The 20,399-nt window shown below is 40.2% G+C and overlaps 2 protein-coding genes across 3 annotated transcripts in view; both read left to right on the forward strand.

Annotated features, from left to right (window-relative positions):
• Positions 1 to 658: 658 nt before the first annotated feature.
• nsmce4a (NSE4 homolog A, SMC5-SMC6 complex component) lies at positions 659 to 5,811 on the forward strand. Of its 2 annotated transcripts, none has more exons than XM_034152712.1 (11): positions 659 to 771; positions 1,505 to 1,719; positions 1,809 to 1,889; positions 2,093 to 2,223; positions 3,143 to 3,291; positions 3,766 to 3,865; positions 4,881 to 4,971; positions 5,051 to 5,145; positions 5,236 to 5,284; positions 5,379 to 5,464; positions 5,582 to 5,811. In XM_034152712.1, exons 2-11 carry the CDS (start codon positions 1,527 to 1,529, stop codon positions 5,645 to 5,647), a joined length of 1,041 nt encoding a protein of 346 aa, XP_034008603.1. In that variant the 5' UTR covers positions 659 to 771; positions 1,505 to 1,526; the 3' UTR covers positions 5,648 to 5,811. The 2 variants fall into 2 exon arrangements, with proteins under 2 accessions (XP_034008603.1, XP_034008604.1); XM_034152713.1 differs by lacking the exon at positions 659 to 771 and adding an exon at positions 792 to 1,416.
• Positions 5,812 to 8,649: 2,838 nt separating this feature from the next.
• The window catches only part of tacc2 (transforming, acidic coiled-coil containing protein 2), a 49,489-nt gene continuing 37,739 nt past the window's right edge, over positions 8,650 to 20,399 (forward strand). Inside the window, 5 exon segments of the mRNA XM_034151971.1 lie at positions 8,650 to 8,753; positions 10,424 to 10,520; positions 11,114 to 11,182; positions 17,738 to 17,958; positions 18,492 to 18,584. Of these exon segments, the coding sequence (XP_034007862.1) occupies positions 10,482 to 10,520; positions 11,114 to 11,182; positions 17,738 to 17,958; positions 18,492 to 18,584 (422 nt within the window). The 5' untranslated portion in view covers positions 8,650 to 8,753; positions 10,424 to 10,481.

Below are 20,399 nucleotides of genomic sequence, written 5' to 3' on the forward strand. Positions count from 1 at the left end.
ATTTATGATAGACTTTTGAAACTACAAGAAGATAAGGAGGACTTTTACAAATAAGTAATATAATTTTTTGTCCAGAAGGATAGGCAAATGGACTTCATCTTCAAGTCAAGGTAAGACCGCAATTGTATTGAAAATGGGATCTTACTAAGAGAGAACAATTATTTAAATGATCAAATTACATTTTTTGGGTATCCTTTTGTTTTGGTTATATTTTGGTTTAGGTCAAAATATAATATTTGTAAACCTGAAGAGTCAGTGCCAGTACCTCACCAGCCATGAACCTCACTGCACGTCACTGCAGAAGCTTATATATAGACATCTAAGTTTTTTGTGCCCCACCACTTTTGTACATATAAAAACGCCACTGGATACCTTGTTTATCAAACGAAAAGGCACCAACGGATTAATGTGAGATTTGTAATTTAATAGTATTTAGAAGATTTAACACAGAAAGAGCAATACTTAAGAATAGATCTAGGAATGGAATGGAGCATTAAAGGATTCTTAGGGATTGGAAATAAACAACTGCAGCTGCAAAGGGCTTTATTTAAATATTTTAAAAATACAGGTTTAATATCCAGAATATAGTTTTATTTATTTTGTATGTGAGAAAATATGCTCATGATGCTACACACTCCGTTTCATTAGATGGCGGCATTCATCTTAAACGTTGGTTTGTAGCCCGCCATAAAACTAATAGAAGAAGAACCTAACTTTGTTGACGTCAACATTTTTGTGATGATCCTGGCGCGTCTTCAGTCTGCCAAACAGGTAGCTATGTTAAAGTAATTGTAAACAGATGTATTGATGTTTTAAACAATAACCCGCTCTGAGTTTACTTTCAGTGGGACCTTTGTTTGTAAATTACGTATGACGTTTAGCTTCGTTGCTAACACAACTGATTGTACTAGCTAACATCGGCTAATGTTTCCTCAGATCAAAGATGCACAAGATGGTAAACCGTTCAGAACTTCCTTGTTAGTGTTAGCCGCCGATCTGGGAGAAGTTTGCTTCTGGTTTGCATGATAGCCTATCAGAGTTTGGGTTTTTAAACACATTTCAGCATATTTTGTATGTTTGTTAACCACACTGTACTTGATATATAACACAAATGCAATGCTTAGTTAGTGTTTAATACAAAGTTAAGTAGATACTTCTGTCCTTATGCAGAAGCCAACGTTAGCTATGGTTCGTTTCCTTCTAGCATGTATACAGTAAGACACTGGTAAGTTGACTGCACTATATTAATGATGTTGTGTTGACCGACTTATATTTAATATGACACTAGCAACATTTTCATTGTACTATCTTGTAAAGTAGCTAGAGTGGCTGGTTTCTATCTCGTCTTTCCAAACGTCTTTGGCTAAACTTCCAGATTCAAAATCAGATTGTCGTAACGGTTGTTGTCGTCACAAGGTAATTTATTAGTTATAACATTTACAAGCAGAGAGGTAGCCTACTTTGTTTATATTGATCATGTTTTGCGTTTCTCCTCACTAAACAGCTCTTCCACTAAGTGACGCATCATGAAACGTGCCGGTGATGGTGAGGAAGCTCCCGGGCAGAATGCCTCTGCAGGCCAGAGGAAATCTGACCAAAGTGACGGGGACAACAGTGGTTGTGACCTCGGCCAAGCTGACATGCAAGATGAAGACAATAACCCGGGAATCCGGAGGGAAATACGGAGCAAGTACAGAGAACTCATCCAGTCAGTGCAACGTGAGTAAACAGAGGGTCTGGCAAGGCAGTATAGGTAGGATTCTGTTGGCATGTCATTAATGTATTTCGTTATTGTGTCCCCCCTCCAGAGAATAGGGAAGACATGCTGAGTCCCTCCAACAACAAGCTCACAGAAGTTTTAGAAGAGGCAAACAAACTTTTTAAAGATGGTAGGTGTGACACAACCACAATTTATTGCACACCTGTTGCATGACTGGACTGCAGAAAAATGCATTCCAAAAACATTTTTCTCCATCAGAGCAACATCTTTAAACCAGCATCTGCATTGAAATAAAACATGCACGTGAAACACATGTACTGTGATGTTATATTTTAAACAATTGACCCTATATTTGTGCATGTTCCCTGGCAGTGCGGCAGCCGAGAGAAGCTGCTCTGGATGCTCAGCTCCTCGTTGTGACCACAGACCTCGGCAAGGAGAAAGCCAGCCAACTTGCCGCGGAGGGCGCTGCTTTTGATCCCACTGCTTTCACTGAACACCTTGTGAGTTTATTATTTATACACCTTATTACTGCCAAAGTTCAGTTCAGTAGGTTCGGTGATCACAATGGCAGCTGAGGAAAAGCTGTTACTGTACCTTCATACATTGTTGATAGTTTCTTTCTTTGGTTATAGAAAACGTACATCATTGCTCTTATAATATCTATAAAACTGAGAAGTAGGTTTGTTTTCAGATCTTTCAATAAAGCACAGTCAAATACATATATAAGACCATGTGACATAAACAGAAAGATAACATTGCAGCTACATTGTTATAACAACATTCACAGGTGGTATGTTTCAAATCTTGATGTGTCAATGTTATGCGACTCTCTGCTCTAACTAGGACACTTGTGTTATAGACAAATCTCACTTTAAAGTAAATCTGAACGTGTCTTTGTCTGAAACAAGACAGGATGTCATAATTTATTGAAATGGTTTTACTGTACAACAAACAGAGACTTAGCAAAAGAAAGATTCAAGAAAAAAAGGAGGACATAGAAATCAACATGAAAAAAAACAACTATAAAAAATGTCGAAAGTCATAGGGCTGCCCCCAAATAGTCGACTAAACGTTACTCGGCTAACATAAAAATGTTTTCATTAGTCTATTAGTTGAAGTAAAAAAATAAAATAAAACTCCATCTGTGCGCTGTGTGTGCTTTGATGCGTTAGCCCCTCACTCTTCACCCAGAGCCTGGTCATTAAGTAAATTAACTGAAACAATTTTGGGAGAAAAATAAATAAATAGTATTTATAATCATAACATATATTATATACGTGCAACGATTAGTCGACTAATCGCCTGAATAAATCTTTAGTTCAGGGCAGCCATAGAAGGTCAATATGTTTGTAATGTGAGTACCAAGACTGAAAACGTTGCAGTGGTCATGTGGAGATCTTTTTCCCTCTTCTCTGACAGCTGTCCTACATGGGTCTGAACCGACTGAACGACGGGGAGGACGAGCAGCCGATCGGAGCAGCTATTGGCTACCTGCCTCCGGATGCTTGGCACAAAGTGGCCCAGAGAGCAGAGAGCTGTTTCAGGGCAGCCCCCTCCTTCCACTACATGTGAGTGCCTCAGCAGGCTATATGTCAATAACAATTATTAGAAATAACAAAGGGATCACAAAATGTTCGTAAAATTGAAAGCTGCTAATTTGAAGTCTGCGTTGAATGAACATCAAACATTTTCAGAAGATAACCCGATCTCTTTCAGTTTTCAAAAACTCAATACTTGGTTACCTCACTCGTGTTGTTCCACTACCTTTTGTTTAGTAGCCTTTAGGCAAATTGCTCTTAAGTAAGCAGAGATGCAGTGTTTATGTCTAAACAACATTTTTAAAGCAGAGCTCATACAGAACTAATATAGACAATGGTGATGTAACCATTACTTCATCCAAAAGTTGTCTATTGCCACTTTAAAGATGTTTATTATTACTATAATTGTTTATAACTCAAGTATTGCGTCTTTGCTGGGTTTTTATTGTTCCTAGTTCTACTTTCTGTCCCTAAATCTTTCATCATTGTGGATCATTTCATCAGGATGGGCTCGTTCCATGCAGAGCCGCCTCCTCCAAAGCAAAGGATGGAGCGGCAGAGGAAGCCCCCCAGCAAAGAAGTCAAAAGGATAATGCCTACTCAGGTACACACTCCCATGGATTTATTTTGGATAATGATACATCTTTAAAATAGGGCTGTCAAGTTAACGCGTTAATAACGCGTTAACGCAAAAAAAAATTAACGCCACTAATTATTTTAACGCGATTAACGCATGTGTATTTTTTGTCCTCGGCCGCCGTAGTTTCAGAGCGCATCGAGTTTAAAATACCATCTACAAGCTGATGCTGACAGCCCCGCTCCTGCTGCCCGCTTGTGGCAGACCACACTTCCACGCTCACCGGCAGGCCCGGACTGGCCATCGGGAGGACCGGGAGGGTGTGTGTATGTGTGGCGCGAGCGAAGCACACCTTACGTGTTGTTGTTAGCATCTGGTGCTAGCTAGCTGAGCTAACGGATATAAGGAGCTGTTTCAATGAAAACAGAGGAGCGACATTTCGCCGACAGCTGCGCCGAGCACTTGACTTTATGCAGGTAGCCAGACAGCACACTCAGCACGGATAGTGCCGCAACACAGCTCATACACACAGGCATATATGCCTTGAGCTGCACATAGCTCCAACAATCCATCACAGTGTCTCCACATTCATTCATACACACACACACACACACACACACACACACACACACACACACACACACACACACACACACACACAGTATTGTATTATTGTATGAGAGAGGTTCTAGGTTGAATTGAGGCGAATATTTGTAATGTTCAGAGGTTGTTGTGTTTAATATTCATGAGAATATTTGTCATTGTTCAAATGATAATAAACAAACATATAAAGCATATGTGTCCACTCATATGTTGATAAGAGTATTAAAAACTTGAAAAATATCCCTCTAAGGTACATTTAGAACAGATAAAAAATGTGCGATTAATTTGCGATTAATCGCGATTAACTATGGACAATCATGCGATTAATCGCGATTAAATATTTTAATCGACTGACAGCCCTACTTTAAAAGTAACATTTTCAGTCAATAATCTTTCAAAACACAGCGTTTTTGATTGTCATGTTAATGTTGTCTGTCAGCTGAAGAAAATGGAAGGCTCCCATCAAGAAGCGACAGAGAAAGAGGTGGAGAGGATCCTGGGATACCTGAAGACGTATTACCAAGATGATCGTGAGTTTAAAGCCGACCTATATGATATTTCTTCATCGTGTGATTATTATTCGCTCACGTGTCTCTGCTTCTGTCACAGCAACATCACCAATATCCTATTACGAGTTTGTCATCGACCCCAAGTCGTTTTCCCGGACAGTTGAGAACATTTTCCACACGTCCTTTCTCGTCAGGGTGAGCTTCCTTAGCTGATGTTTGGATAAACGGAACTTCTCTGCCCTCTAGTGACCGTTACCAAGTGTGAAAATGTTGTTTGTGTTTCAGGATGGGCTGGCTAGGATGTATTTCGATAATTACAAATTACCTTGTATAGGTAAGAAGATGTCATATTTTGATGTATTATTCTGACCAATACAAATGTCTTTAGGTAAATTATTTAACCAGGGTTCTTTGTCTTTGTTTCTCAGCTCCAGTGGAGGAGGGAGAGGTGGAAGCTGGAGGATCAAGCATCCGTAAACAGTGCATTGTCTCCATCAGCCCAAAACTATGGAAGGTTAGCAAGTTTTAGCCTGAAAACTGAGAATATACATGGCTAAAATAAATGTTAACTCTTTTTGTTATGTCATAATCATGATTTTCATTTTGTCAACTGTTATGTTGTTTTACCCAGGAACTTATAGAGGCCTACGACATCAGGAACACATTGATCCAGCCTTCAAACGCGCAGCCTGAGTGATGGACCCTGCCGCCTTTTTTGTTTGTTGAATTGTTAGAAATTTGCGGCCAAGATCACTCTTGTAAATACACACAGCAGTGACTTATTACTGTTGCACATATCGATTTCATCTGGGCTTTTTACTGTTGTTAAAGTTTGAATAATAAAAGGAAAAAAAGGAGAAAGCTGGTACTGTTTTAATTAATTAATTGGAATATGACCTATATTGCTGTCATTTGAATGGCTTTCAATGAGGGTTGGGAAAACCTGGGTTAAACCTTGTGCATTTAAATATTTGAAATTGTTGTGCACTAGAACAAAGAGGCATGTATGAGCATTTAAAGACCATGACCCACAGACGTGCAACTAGTGATTCACATGTAGAGATTGCTTTATTTTAAGGTCCCACAAGGTTTGAAAAGGCAGGGAACAAGTGGCTTACAGTAACATGAAGCACAACGGTTGGTTGTCCCGATATCTGTGTTAAAACAAAACTACATATTAACTACCGACTTAATGCTTTTCAACCAACCAACATCATCCTTCCAGGTTCAGGTGTTCTCGTACAAGGTTCATCTATTGTCATTGTACAACACAGGTATGTAATAAAATGCAGTTGCAGTCCTTTTATGCTACATACAAAAACAAAACAAGCAAAACTTTTGTGTGGAGGATGAATGCTTCCGCTGGAGGAAGAAGCTGCGCTGTAGTCAGGTGGTACAGTAGCAGGTACTTCCTGTTCTTGACCGATGGCAGCAGGGGAACAGGTTGTGGCTTGGGTGTTTTTATTTATTATCTTATGGATTCTTCTTGGGCATGTTGTGCGGTAGATGGCCACCTATGATGTCCTATGCACATCCTTTGCCAGTTGATGATGTTTTCAAATGTGCGATGATCATGCAAGGTTGTTTGTGATGCTGATTCCCAGGAACTTATTATTTTTTTTAAATAAAAAAAGGATCTCCTTGGCTTTGCGTTAAGCAGTTGGTTGTTATCTGAGCACCACTCTGCTAGACTTGGTCTTTCTCTAAACATTCTCATGGTTGTTATCGTGTACTCTTATGTGCAGACATATTTTATTTCTCTGAACAATAATGATTGCAATTAATTGATACCCTTTTTAATAAAGTCTTTATTCTCTTATTGTTTTATTTAAAAGAAAACCCCATGTGGAACGTTGGGAAAATATCTTGTCAGGATTCATGTTTCTGCTGTCATATGTAGCGGAACCCAAAACGTGGATCAAAACATAAAAAACCCTGCATAAAATATGTTTTCAGTCTCCCCTTGCTCTATTCTGACTGAGTTAACATCACTATGATTCCATTCAGCTAGATGAGCACACTGATATCATTGTGTGTTCTCATCATGATGATGTACGAACATCATCCTTGCATCTCCTGGCACTTAAAGAGACAGGCACTCTTTCTGCTGCCTCCCATCTCTTCCTCTCTCCCTCTGAGCATGTTTTCCCTCCAAAGCAGTGCTTCAGTCACACCCGTGCAGTGATGTGAGGCTAAGCTGCGTATGAGGCAGAGAAGAGCAGCTCCCTTCTTCACACTCCTAATTAGGCTTCTTATGTAATGACGTTTTTTTTTTGTTGCTTTTTTAATATAACAATGACTTGAACATATATGTCACAGGCTCACCAGGGGCAATGCAGTGCAGAGCGTGTATTAGTCACTGAGGCACACACTCGTACAGCCACAGAGGCGTGCACACGCTCACTCCACTGCTCCAGCAGAGACCTGCCAGCCCCGGCGATGCTCAGGCTGAAATAACGATGCAGTTCTGCAGAAAGGTGCTCTGCAAGCCGTGTAGTGCCAGAGTCACTTCACCAGAGGAGGACATGGAATACAAGATGGGGAGCTGCATTGGAATCTCACGCAGACAGGTAAACAGAAGAGGGAGGATGCTGAGCAGAGGCTGCCTGCAGTGCAGCATCCATGCCTGAGAGTGGATGAGGAGAGGGAACAGGCTTTACCAGTCTGGAGTCTTTACTCAGGCAAAGGCAGATAGAGAGAAGGAGCTCTCTAGTGTTGGAGGAGGGGCTGTGGAGAGGCTGAGGAAAGGAGCAGCTGAGTGTAGATGCTGAGAGGAAGATGGAAGGCATGTTGACATGATCATGTACATGTGTACGGTTCATTTACACCAGGGCCTGGATGACAGTTGAGATAGGAGGAACCTCCAAGGGAAGTGTATTTGGAAAGTATGCTGTGATTTAAGAAACTAGAGGCAGTGTTATTTATAGGGATGACAATAAGTCTTGGCACTCTGCTGAAGATGGCCTGTGATGATGGGAGATAAAACAGGATCCAAAATACACTTCAAACCCTCTGTAGTCCAAATATAAATGTGTCTCTTGCTTGCATGTTGCTCTGGCCGGTGGTGGTTATGTCAGAGTGGGTTTGTGATGTTTGACTATGGTCTACAATCACTGCTAAATGTACGGAAGTGAGGTGTTGACAGAGCATCACACTGAGGTTTAAAGGATGAATACATGTGAAAAGGTTTGGAGTTATTTTGAATATTATCATCAGGGAGCTAGGACTCCTCATTCTCCTGTCCATACACTGAAAAAACTGAAATGTTGACTTTATTTAAATGTATTACAGAAACAGATTTCATATAACTGTATTAGGTCAGTTGAAAGCAATACTATTAAGTTGAACCTAATATGTTTTATTTAAACGTATTATTGCTTTCAACTAACCCAGTTATATGACATCTGTTGACATAATACATTTAATTAAAGTAAACGTTTCAGTTTTTTCAGTGTAGCGTGCCTGTTTGTTTACAGTGTGGCCTCAGATCTAGCGTTCCCTCCAGCTGACTGACGGGCCCCCCACCCACACACACAGATACCTCTACCACCCTAAGCAGACATGGCTTCCCCAGCTCCAGTTCGGTCTCCTCCCCTAGGGCCTGTCTCCTCTCCTGTCCCTGTCCTGTGTCCCCCCTCCGTCCTCTCCTCCCACTCTGCGTGTGATATTAAAAATAGCTTCAGAGAGACCGGGGCTCCTCAGAGGAGAGCACAGAAACAAACATTGGCCTTGAGTCTGACAGTAAACAAAGATTGGATTTGGGTTGATAAAAAGCTTGACACTGTGAGGAAAAGTCTGCAGTGGTGAGTAGTTTGTGAGTTGCATCAATGACGCAGATTTTGGATTATTTGTGTGGTTTGCAGTGAAAAATATAAAAAATTGAGGAAAAAGGGTTAAACTTGACAATTTTTAAAGCTGCGATGGAATTTTTGTGACTTTGGTTAACTTTTGTATTGTCATGTTTAATGCCATATGAGATTTAAATGTGTTAAGTAGAGTTGCCTTGCCCCGGTGGCTTCTCTGTCTCTTACCTAGCTGAATTATAATATGTGTATCTATGAAATTCAATATCGGATTGTAATTTTTTTTAAAACAGCATTGTATTTAGCCTTGTTGTGTTCCTGGTAGTTTTACTCTGCCAGTGAGTGGAGGGGTCAGGTGTGGGGCAGGAAGCAGTAACCTGATACTGTAGGTGTCTAAAGGAAGACATACTGCTCATCTAAACCCTAGAGCTTAAACGATGGCGCATGTTGAGTGACTGACAGGCCAAGATGAGGTGAGAAGAGACCTTGCAAATGTCTAATCATATGATTTGTCCCAGTGCTGTCTGTGCTTCCGAAAAGCTCTGAAACACTGCCGCCTGCTAAAGTGCACACACGTCCACGGCTGAAATTACACCCCATTCACACAAATAGCAAGCAGGCAGCGATGGGAAGTGTCGCCACACCAACAAATAATCAGAATTAAGACGTTCAGTAAGGGGAAATCCAGATATTAAATTCCCTGATTGGATAATCATAGGAAATATGTACAACAAAAATGTATTATTTGTATACTTGAGTAGAATATACAGCCTTTGTGATAATAGTTTGGAAATAAAGTGTGCATGACTAATTGTGCACAAGCCTGGAATAAAGTGGATAGGCCAGAACTCTATTTATAAAGTCTTGCATATTCAGGTCAGTGGTTTCTGACTACAGAGCCGTATATTCCCTGCAGTCATATATGAGGAATGCACAAACGCCACGCACGAGTGTTTACTGCGCAGCTGCAATACATACATCAAAGAAGAGGGGAAATAAAGGTGGATGTCATCGGACTATTTGATAAGGTTATGAAAGCGATTTCTTCTGTATTTGATATACAATCAAACCATGGCTTTGATGTGCTTTTCTTCAAATAATTGAAATATCTTTGCAGTTTTTTTCAAATATATGTATGTTTCTGGATGATTTCATTAGCTTTGACTCATGTTCCTTAACAGACTGAACACTGCTGGAAGCCAACAAACACCCCAATCTGTTATGAGGATTACCTAACTGAGCCTAAGTCACTGTGTCATTATGAGACAGTCACTCTGTGTTACACAATGCATGTAAAGAGATGTTGTATTCTTAGAGACAATGCTATTTGTTTAAGGTCATTCAAACCAGAGAAGGGGCTGCTGTTCATAATTTGTCCAATATACTCTTAAAGTATGCTCTAGAATAAACTTTTATGATTACAAGATGCTTGTTAGGGGATCTGTTTCTGCCTCAGCGGAGGGAAAGCCTGCCCTTTGGTCTGAGAAGGAGGTCTTGCTTCAAGTCCATAATCTCCTAAACAACACACACTTAACCATTCTCCCTCCCTGGTACCACAACCTCATGCCAGAGAGCTGTAATGCTGCAGACTCTGTGACTGCTGATCACACTGTGTGTCTCTCTGTGGAATAGTCCTACGCTGATGGTCCCTCTGTGCCATTGTCTTTCAGCCAGCTGATGTGAGAGGCTGTTGGTTTGGGCAGTTGTGGCCCCGCAGCTGGCTGAGCCATGGGAAACGAGAGCAGCACAACTGAGGCGTTGGTAAGGGTAAGCTCGCTGGCATTAGATGGCTAAGATTGCTTTATGATGCTCAATCTCTGACAAAACTAACACTGGCTCGCACGATTACTAACTGTTGGCTTCAGTAAAACACTTGGGATGTAAATGGTGCTTTGTGTACCTTCTCATGCTTAATTCAATCTTTTCTAATAAGCATTTAGATAACATGCATTTTCTCTATTTTGTGGCTTAAAGCATAGGTTAAGATACATGTTAGATGCTTATATGGCTCTAAAAATGTGCTGTATTCTGATTGCTGCACCCTGATGCTTCCAAGCTTGATTTCTTGCAGCTTATAAAATCCATCACGATGTTTTAACACAGTCACATGTGACTGTATCCAGCAGTGGAATTCAGGATTATCTTAATAGGATTAACATACACATTTGTCTCATGAGTTATAGTCTCATGTAGTGGACCTCATTAGATGTGATTGGAGAGTGAGGCTTAACATTGTTGCTTTTGCCTTAAAAAACATGTGATTTGTTTTCAGTGCCTTGGTGCATACCACTGCTGCTTTGCACTATAGTGGCTGTTCCCTTTAAACGACTCTGGTTGAACACTTTCATTTCCTGTTACAGCCAGAAGAGGGCGCTGCGGAAAATGTTGTTCTGTTTCAACCTCAGGAAAATCAAAATGACTCCCGACAGGTACAAAATGTGTGGGTGTATGTGTGTGAGCGAGAGTGTGAAATCCAGAGGGAATATTAACTGATAGGTGAGACATTTTAATGCATCCTTTCACAGTAAACATTAAACATTAAAATGACTCTTTCTGGTTTTGTTATTAAGTGCTTTACAGTGTGCCAAAAATGCAAATGTCGTGCTTGATTGCTGTTGATATTAAGCTAAACAAAAACAGAAAGAGTGTCATTAACCTTATTTTTACAAGATATCCAACAAAGTGTAACTCTGCCTGTTGATTATTAATAATGAATAGCAGGGAAATCATATTTGAGTCCTTACTCTTAAAGTGCCATTTTGTGAATTTGAGCAATTTCAATCATTTTATTTACACTGCCATTTTATTCAATATCTTTTTATAAATGAATACGTATTTGAAAAAAAATAATTATGGTATGATATCTGTAAAATAACCACACACCCCACCCTCATGTGCATATAAAAGATAGGACATTCCATTCAAATCACTGAAATAAATTGAAATTTAAAACATTATTTAAAAATTAAAATATATTTAAAGACTCATTCATGTTTTAATATATAGTTATTGTCACAATTTGTTCTGGCAGTGGCTCAGTCAGTAGGGGCTTGGACTGGGAGCTGTTGGGTCGCCGGTTCAAGTCCCCGACCAGACCTAAAATATGGAGTGTGGACTGCTACTTGGAGAGGTCCCAGTTCACCTCCTGCCCTGCCGTGGTGCCCTTGAGCAAGGCACCGGACACCCCCCCCTTCCCCCCTCACTCCCATTTCTCCCCGGGCACTGTACAATAGCTGCCCACTGCTTCTAGTACTAGACTCCTGGTACTAGGATGGGTTAAAAGCAGAGAACACATTTCACTGTGTGTGCTGTGTGCTCTGCATGTGTGACCATTAAAGAGGGTTTCATCCCTCCCAATTCTAATTCTATTCCATAGGCATATCTATTTATTTTGTAGGAGTATTTTTTTTATTTCATAGGAGTATTTCTTTCTTTATATATTTATTTTAAATTGACTTAAAGGTGGGGTAGGTAAGTTTGAGAAACCGGCTCGAGATACACTTTTTGTTATATTCCATGGAATGCTCTTAACATCCCGATAGCAATGAATATCTGAAGTGCTTTGACAAAAAATCCATAAAAAAATGTCATCTGTGGAAGCCGTAGTACTGTAAAAAGCACGACCAATCATTTTAGCCGGCCCGGCTAAAATAACTGGATGGCCTACCTGCCTGTCAGCCTTCCATCTGTGCACTAACTTATCTCGTGCCCTCATTGGTCATGTGCGCGTTCGTGTGTGTTGGAGGAGGGGCTCTGTAAGGAAGTGGCAGATTTTTTCTCGAGCTGGTTTCTCCAAAATGACCTACCCCACCTTTAAATGGCATTACATACTTATATAATCTTTCATACTTATTTGTCGGTTTGATCTGGTTTATTTGTATTATTTTTGCCATCGTAGCATTGCTTTGGAAAAAGCATCCTCCAGAATGCAACCCTCTTTACCACCCTTGTTTGGTGTCATGATGGTTGTGTATTTTACATATGTTTATGATGATGTATCAGGAAGAGAGAAATAAGAAAGATTCCAAACCTACACCAAAGCTAACACGTGTGATCCCCTTTAATATCCAGTGAAAATTAGCCTGGGAGATGTACTTTATAATGACAGCTGAAAACCTTCAGTGTACTGACAGATGTTATGTTCCTACCCGAGGACCAGAGTGTGTTTTAATGGCCAGAGGGAGAGTGTATTAAGCATCGAGGAGAAGGTGCTGTCATCCTCTGATGATGTCACACCTTAGCAACACTCACAGGTCAGAGTTGGATGAAGGAGGAGCTTTTCTAATGCAGCAGGATGTTGTGTGCCTCTGTGTACATGTGCCCAATGTGCTATGTAACCAAAGCTTCTTGGAATGTAACCTGATCCCCTCTCAGGGGGTCACTGCAGGCCCGACCCTTGGCCTAATTCCCAGCATTCACCTGCAGAGGCACTGTCACTCTGTCAGTAGGCAGCCAGAAGACACAGCAGCAGGGAGAGAAAGGGGAGGAGGCTGGAAGCAGAGGTGGATATAGGGCAGGAAGAAGAAGAGAGGGAAGGAGGAGGGAAAAGAAAAGAGCTGTGTACAGTAGAGGGGGAGGAGAATGCTCAGCACTTCCCTGTGGCCAGCTCAGTCAAGTCTCAGCAGCAAACACTGTGTGTGTCATTGCGTAGTAGTGTCTCTCCACAAACACAATCCTGAGGAGGCGCATGGAAATGTAACAGGGGAGTGTCAGCAGCAGCAGAGAGGACAGGACAGGACTGTGAGGAGAGGAGGAGCTGAGTCAGTACCAGAGAGGAGAGTGTGAGCGTCAGCAGCAGAATGTGTTGCAGCATGTTTGCCCCCTTCTTCAAAACACACAGCCCTGCAGAGAGAAAGGTAGAAGGGTAGCAGAGGAGTCACCTTCAGCAGCACAGAGGAGCAAACACTGCTGGGTAAGTGCAACTCAGGGGATGTAAAGAAGGGTTGTGTTAGAGCTGTGTAATGTCTAGTGAGGGCTTGGCTCTGCTTCAGCCTCCTCCCTGTTTACAACAGTCATGTGTTAGGCATTACAGTTGTGTTAGCACATGGGCACTGACAGATTGAGTTAACAGTAAGTGGGATATAATGAGTGTTGGACAAGTAGTAGTTTCTAGGCAACCTAAGTGTGCTTTCTGTTTTGTTCCTGCTGGTTAATGGATAACAGACAGTGCTTTCTGCGTGGGGGTCACACTAACTGTAACAAGGGCCATGCTTTTCCACCTCACTGAGCTTCCACTTCTTCATACAATGGCCATTAATGTGGGGATGAAGTGTTGGTTGTAAACTCCTGGGGCTGTTTATTGTTACTCTGTTGTAGCTGCTCTGAGTTTGTTTCCACTGTGACATTATCAGGTGAGAAAGTTCAGGCAGGAAACAGGAAGCCAAAGACACGTCAACATACAGACTTTTATCATAAAGCTATGTTCATTTCTGCATGTAGAACTATTAAGGTGTGAATTGTTTGTTAAAAATCCTATGATGATACAGCGAATGACAGTAGTATGGAGATCACAGGCATTCAGAGTGACACCTGCAGCACACTCTTTTAGGTTTACTCTTTCATGTCTTACGTTCTCTAATGTTTTTTTCTGCAGCCTAGCAGGAGTAGTCTAAAATAAACATTTCAAAATAACTCAATCTGGCTTGGAAACACAGATGTGAAGAGAGAGGCTACAATTGGCCAACATTCCTCTAAAGTGAGTTTTAAAGGCGTAGTGCAGTGGAGATTTGATCTTTTTTGTTCTTGTGATCGCGTGAGCAACATCCTCCATGTCAGGCTCTTTGTTGTGGTGACACAGGTGAGGCCAGTGACTCAAGAGCCTCTTAACTACACAAACAGCTTTACTTGTTAGCCTGTCTCTAATATCTGCAAAAGGCACCACTGACATGTGAGGTGACATTTTGTAGTTCATCTTAAAGCAGGACTACATTTTTGATTGTTGCATTTTAAAATCAATGAATGTAAAGCAAATTTGCTACATTACCTTTAAAATAACCTAAATAAGTGAAAATAACAGTGCAAGCAGCTAAAACTAGACTCCTAAAATCATGATTTCTGTTTATTGGTCATGATACGCACCTCCTTTTGTGTGCAGCCATGCTGTCTACTTGTTCATACATAATGAATGAATGGATTCAATTCTGAATCTCAGCTAATCCTTGATGGTTGGCATTAGAACACTGGTTTTTAATCTTTCTGTACTCACATTTATAAATATAATCACATTGTAGTTTGCTAAAATCAGCATCCTCTTTGTAAGAAACAGTTCAAATCGTCCCGACATACGGACTGTTAAAGAGCTGTTTGCACATGTTTATGTGTCTGTGCTTACGTTCACATTTGTTTGCACCTGCACTGAAACAATGGAAACGTTCCCCTATGTAAACTGAGGCGGCCTATGTGGGAGAAATTCCATCATATAGAGCAGTGGTTCTCAACTGGTTAGGCCTCGGGACCCACTTTTTACTTGGTCAATAAATCGCGACCCAACATTTTGAAGCACTCAAATCTATTCAACAAAATATCGTGCTGTAATATACGCTTTTCAGAATACAATATTAATAAAAGTGAAGTACAGTGCATATATCCCTTCACAGAACTAAAGTATGCTTTTAAAAAAGGTTTAATGAGATGATGGAATCAAAGCTGAACTATATAAAAAGGCACACATGCTGAAAACCCAACCCCAGCAGGGGGGTCTGGGGGGATTCTCCCCCAGGAGATTTTTTGAAATACTAACATAAACTACGCATTCTGGTACACTCTGAGAAGAAAATAAATAAATCATACATATTAATAATATTTTATGCCATTGTTTGTTTTTCACTTAGTTCTGACAGCTTGCTGAGAGAAGAGTAAAGAGGAGATAGTCTGTGTGACTTACTTTAAATTGTGGGTAAGGGTAGATAGCTCCCATTGTTCTGTGACCTGTCAATCATCAAACCGGGGGTCATATTTCATTATGTGTTCATTTCTATCTGAAGTTGTACCCATGGATGTATAAAGAATAGTTCTACCGCTAAGTTATCCCCCGTGGGGACTTCCGGCAACAATCTTGATTCTGATTGGCCAGAAGACTCGAAAAAACATCAGCAGAGATGTTTTATTGAGAAGATGATCACTACGTGACAGAAGTTTTCAAAACCGTTTATGGTCTCCGGTACTTCCAGTCCAACGCCTACTGCATGCACAGCGTTAGAAAATCGGTTCTTCAAAATAAAAGTTTGCCTTTTTTCCCAAAAAAAAAAAAAAAAAATTCCAATTTTTTTTTTTCTATTTTTTTTTCTTCACTCACACATCCGCGACCCACTTGAAACGGGTCCGCGACCCACTTTTGGGTCGCGACCCACCAGTTGAGAACCACTGATATAGAGGGTCCACAGTGAAGTGTTGTGTTGTTGCTGCAATATGATGCCACCACAGCCGAGTGTTGTGGTGTGTGCTGTGGTTGGATTCTGTCTGTCTGTCAGTCAACGAGTAGGAAAAACAGCTATGTACTATAAGAGCCCCATGTGTTGGTTTCAGGAGGTCACATTTTAATGCACTACTTACTTTTACGTCTTAATATTTTCTCATGATAAAAGGAAAGACTGAAAATGTCTTCAAAAAGATTATCTCTAGAAAATGTGTCCCATAACAGGTGAGACTGGTGCCCAACTGTGGAAGTGCCTCTTGGTATTAGAATAAAAACTCTGTATTTAAATAACTAAATATTTATTCTCTGTCTTTTAACTTGGAGTACACTTTTGTAGCCTTCATGTTTATGCTTAAAGGGGACCTATCATGCAAAATGCACTTTTGTACGTCTTTTATACATGAATATGTGTCCCCGGTGTTCCAGGGAACTCACCAAGTGTCAGAAAACACAACCCTCTCTATTTTCCTCCATACCCAAATCTCTAAAAAAGGGGCTGCAACGGATCTGATAAAAACTGATCCAGATTTGAATACTGTCCTGACGTCAGGACGGTGGCGCTACGGCTATTGGGCCAACTCCACCAATCAGGAGGAGACAACCACTGCATTGCCGTTCGAAAGCGCTGGAGACGCTGTAGTACATATGCCAGGCCTGTAGATGGTGCTGTTCTCACTGAATCAGCCCTTGCAAAAACAGGGGTAAAAAAGTGCAAATTGAGTGAAATGAGGCATGGCTAAAATGCATAATCTGTTTGGTATTTTGAAAAAAAAAAAGTATAAATATGCCTTATATAGGTATGGTCCTACACTATATTATTATAATATAGCATGATAGGTCCACTTTAAATTGTTGGTGTTTACATAATTTAATCTTGGGCTTTAATAAATCTATTATTCTTTGTCAATTATTTTCTAAGTGAGGCCCTTTATGATGAATGTTCATGTGAAGGTGCTTTATACAAAATAATTAAATCTGAGATGACTTGTTTAACCACATGTGTGATTCTGCCTGTCACATTCCAGCAGGACTGGTTTGTCTTTAATGATTACTCTTTCTGGCTGGCAAAATGTTTTATCATAGCAGACTTCCTTGTGAGGTGTTTCCAAGGTAGAGAACACCCGGCTGTAATGAAACATTTAATTAAACTAGTTCCCTTTTTTCTTTCACAATAATAGTTAGTTGCTGCTGAGAACTGCAGTGTAAGCAAAGCTGCAGAGATTAGCCTGGGGACACTGAGCCTGGGCATTAATTCTAGGCTATAACACTAGAAATAATCCTTTAATCGCAGTAATAGTATAAGAAATGCAAGTTGAGAGACAATGAAAGGAGCTCCAGTCAGTATGACCTACACATTGCCACACAAACAACACTTCACTTAATAGTTAAACATGGGTGGAGTTATTTCTCTGTGAGGTTTGGCTTTGAGTGTTGAATTTGTAGGTGTTCCCATGTTTGTTCACAACCAAGTCACCTATAAATATGGTGCAACATGCTCACACTTGTTTAACTTCACACTCTTATCATGTGCAGCAAAGACTTACTACCATTATATTTCCCTCTTCCACAGCCGGAAGCTAAGAGTTTGACCAAGAGAGAGGACAAAGGTCTTCTGACTGTATCCTCCAGCAGCCAGCAGAGTCTGCTATCCCTACCAGACGTCCCAGTGATCAGCGGGGTGGAGGAGAGCAGGAGTTCAGCTGAAGATGAGGACGAGCTGGAGTTTCCTCATGACCTGCTGCCCAGTCTAGACTTCAGCAGTGAGCTCAACATCTGGGAGTCCTCTCTGGGGTAAGTTAAGGATATAAACACATGCACATAAACACGCATACACACTTATGGAGGTAACTATCACTGTTTATATCATAATGTATTTTTCCCCTCCCTTGTGGGCGGGGCTCAGGAGGGAACATTTGACATCACAATGTTATTACACCACAATTTTAGCAATATTGGGATGATTCTTTGGCAATCTTAGCATCTTTCTATGGCATTCAAACGTCTTAAATGTACTTTGCTGAAACTTGGTGGTCCATCATACTTAATGTATAGACTTCCAAGGTTTTATCTGAAGGTAAAACAATATGTATATGTAAATATATGTTTTCACTTAAGGATGCAGGTTTATGATCAATAGTGTATCATATTATTATTGCATTCTTGTAAAATCATTTATTTGATATACATTTTGCTTGATTTATGGCTGTGATTTATGGAGCACATTTGTACCAACTATCAGGTCAAGGTGAAAGGAAAGCTGATATTGATTTGTTGTGAATGTGTGTCTACATGTGTGTACATGTGGTGTGGGTTTGTTTACGCAGAGCTCAGACTAGCTCAGCAGAGGGGAAATGTGAGCAGGTGAACCCCCTGCTGGTGGGCCTGCAGCAGCACCACGAAGTCAGTCTAGATAAAAGGTACAATGTAGAATCAGCATGATGGGGGATAGGTGGGAGTGTGCTCAGCAGGGATGATCCAAAGTAAAACAGGGAGCATGGAGTGTGCCCAAAGGATGATAGGGTCATTGAACATTTCTCATTTAGGCTGGAGTGTGCTGGACATCTTCTTTCTAAGCAGACTGAGGTGTGTTTGTTTTTAATGCTTGGGTGAATTACCTGCAGACTAACTTTATGCTCTGTGTCTACAGTTGCCTGGTTTTCTTAAGGGTAATTGTACTAATTTGTCTGAGGCATTAAGGTGCTCTGAAAAAGTGACTCATAGCAGAAGTATGTGAATGTAATAACTATGAATTTAAAAATAACAGGAACACACAAATTAGGTAAAAACTGTCAGATGATCATGAAGTTATGAAGGGTGACTTCTTAGTAACTCCTAAGTATGATGTATCACTTTACTGAAGGGTGCACAGAAAGTGTAATTATTAAATAAGCAATAAATGAATTATTACTGGTTTTTGCTGCTGTAGTTAATTCTTAGATAACCTGGAATAAAGAAGGTTATCGTCAATAAGACTCATTCGTGAAGTAATCATTACCAAAAAATCCAAATGTATAAAGGACTGATTAACAATTCATTACTGACCAGAATCTATTAGCAACTACACACTTTTTCATGTACCATAATGTATTCATCCAAAAAAGGTTATTTACAAACATTTACCGGATAGATAAAAGTACTCGAACTGCAAAAATTCAAATGAAGAACGTTGGAGTTCCTGCCTTTTAAGCTAAACACTGCAGGGCAAAGGACATAGGTGGTCTTAAAAACGGCAAGAACCACCTGGTTTATTTAAGCTCAGGTACACATTGCAGGCAACAGCTTGTTGAATAGCAAAACTTTCCATCTACGCCCACTAGTAGGGAGTGCCAACTGAATTAGATGAGGGTCAGTGAGGTGAGTAATAACAAGTTGTCAGGGTAGAGATTGTATTTACAAGGAAATGACAGGGCTTTTTTATAGTGCATTAACCACACACAGGACACTTAGTTACATTAGTTCTTACTTAATTTATTTATATCTGCACAAAGATTCAAGATACCTGATACCAGATATGAATAGGAGTGTAGCTGATCTTATAATTAAAAAATGATGATGGATCTTTCCTCTCAGTTAGGCCTAAAGATAAGATGGCCCCTTAACCTTTTGCTGCAATGCTGGCAAATGACTTAGCAGTGACTCAGCAATTACAACTGAATGGCACAAAGCTAGCCTTAGTGTTACAGGCATTATATTGTAAGAAGTCTAACATTGTGATGCTAGCTGTGTACTTCAGGGAATGCTTTGCAGGGCAATAACACTGCTTTGATAAATGGTTATATATAAATATCATGAGGCAGGAATTGTTTTGGTGCATAAGCATGAGCATGAGGTTGTTTATCTTGTGACTTGATTTATTACCATCCCTCAAGGGAATGCTAATAAGGCTGTAATGTAGCATATAGCATATTCACTTGCAGTTTAATAATCACTATCTTTTACATTAAAAAAACGTTTTTTAGAATAAACATATTAATAATAGTGATCAGCATGATGTGGCAGACAGTATTGATTGTTAGTATATAACCAGAGTACACAAAATCCTGACTATAATACAATCTTTTCATAATACTATTAGGTAGTACTATTGTATAGTATATGGATGCTATTACAATACTCAATCATTTATTGTAACATCATTCTGCTAGTACTTGGTTCTTGCTTTACACAACACCATTACTCATACAAAACGACTTTTTATTCTTAAGCTTTTGTGACATTTTGAAAAATCAGGC

Source organism: Trematomus bernacchii, unplaced genomic scaffold (assembly GCF_902827165.1).
Source record: "Trematomus bernacchii unplaced genomic scaffold, fTreBer1.1, whole genome shotgun sequence".
Lineage (NCBI taxonomy): Eukaryota > Metazoa > Chordata > Actinopteri > Perciformes > Nototheniidae > Trematomus > Trematomus bernacchii.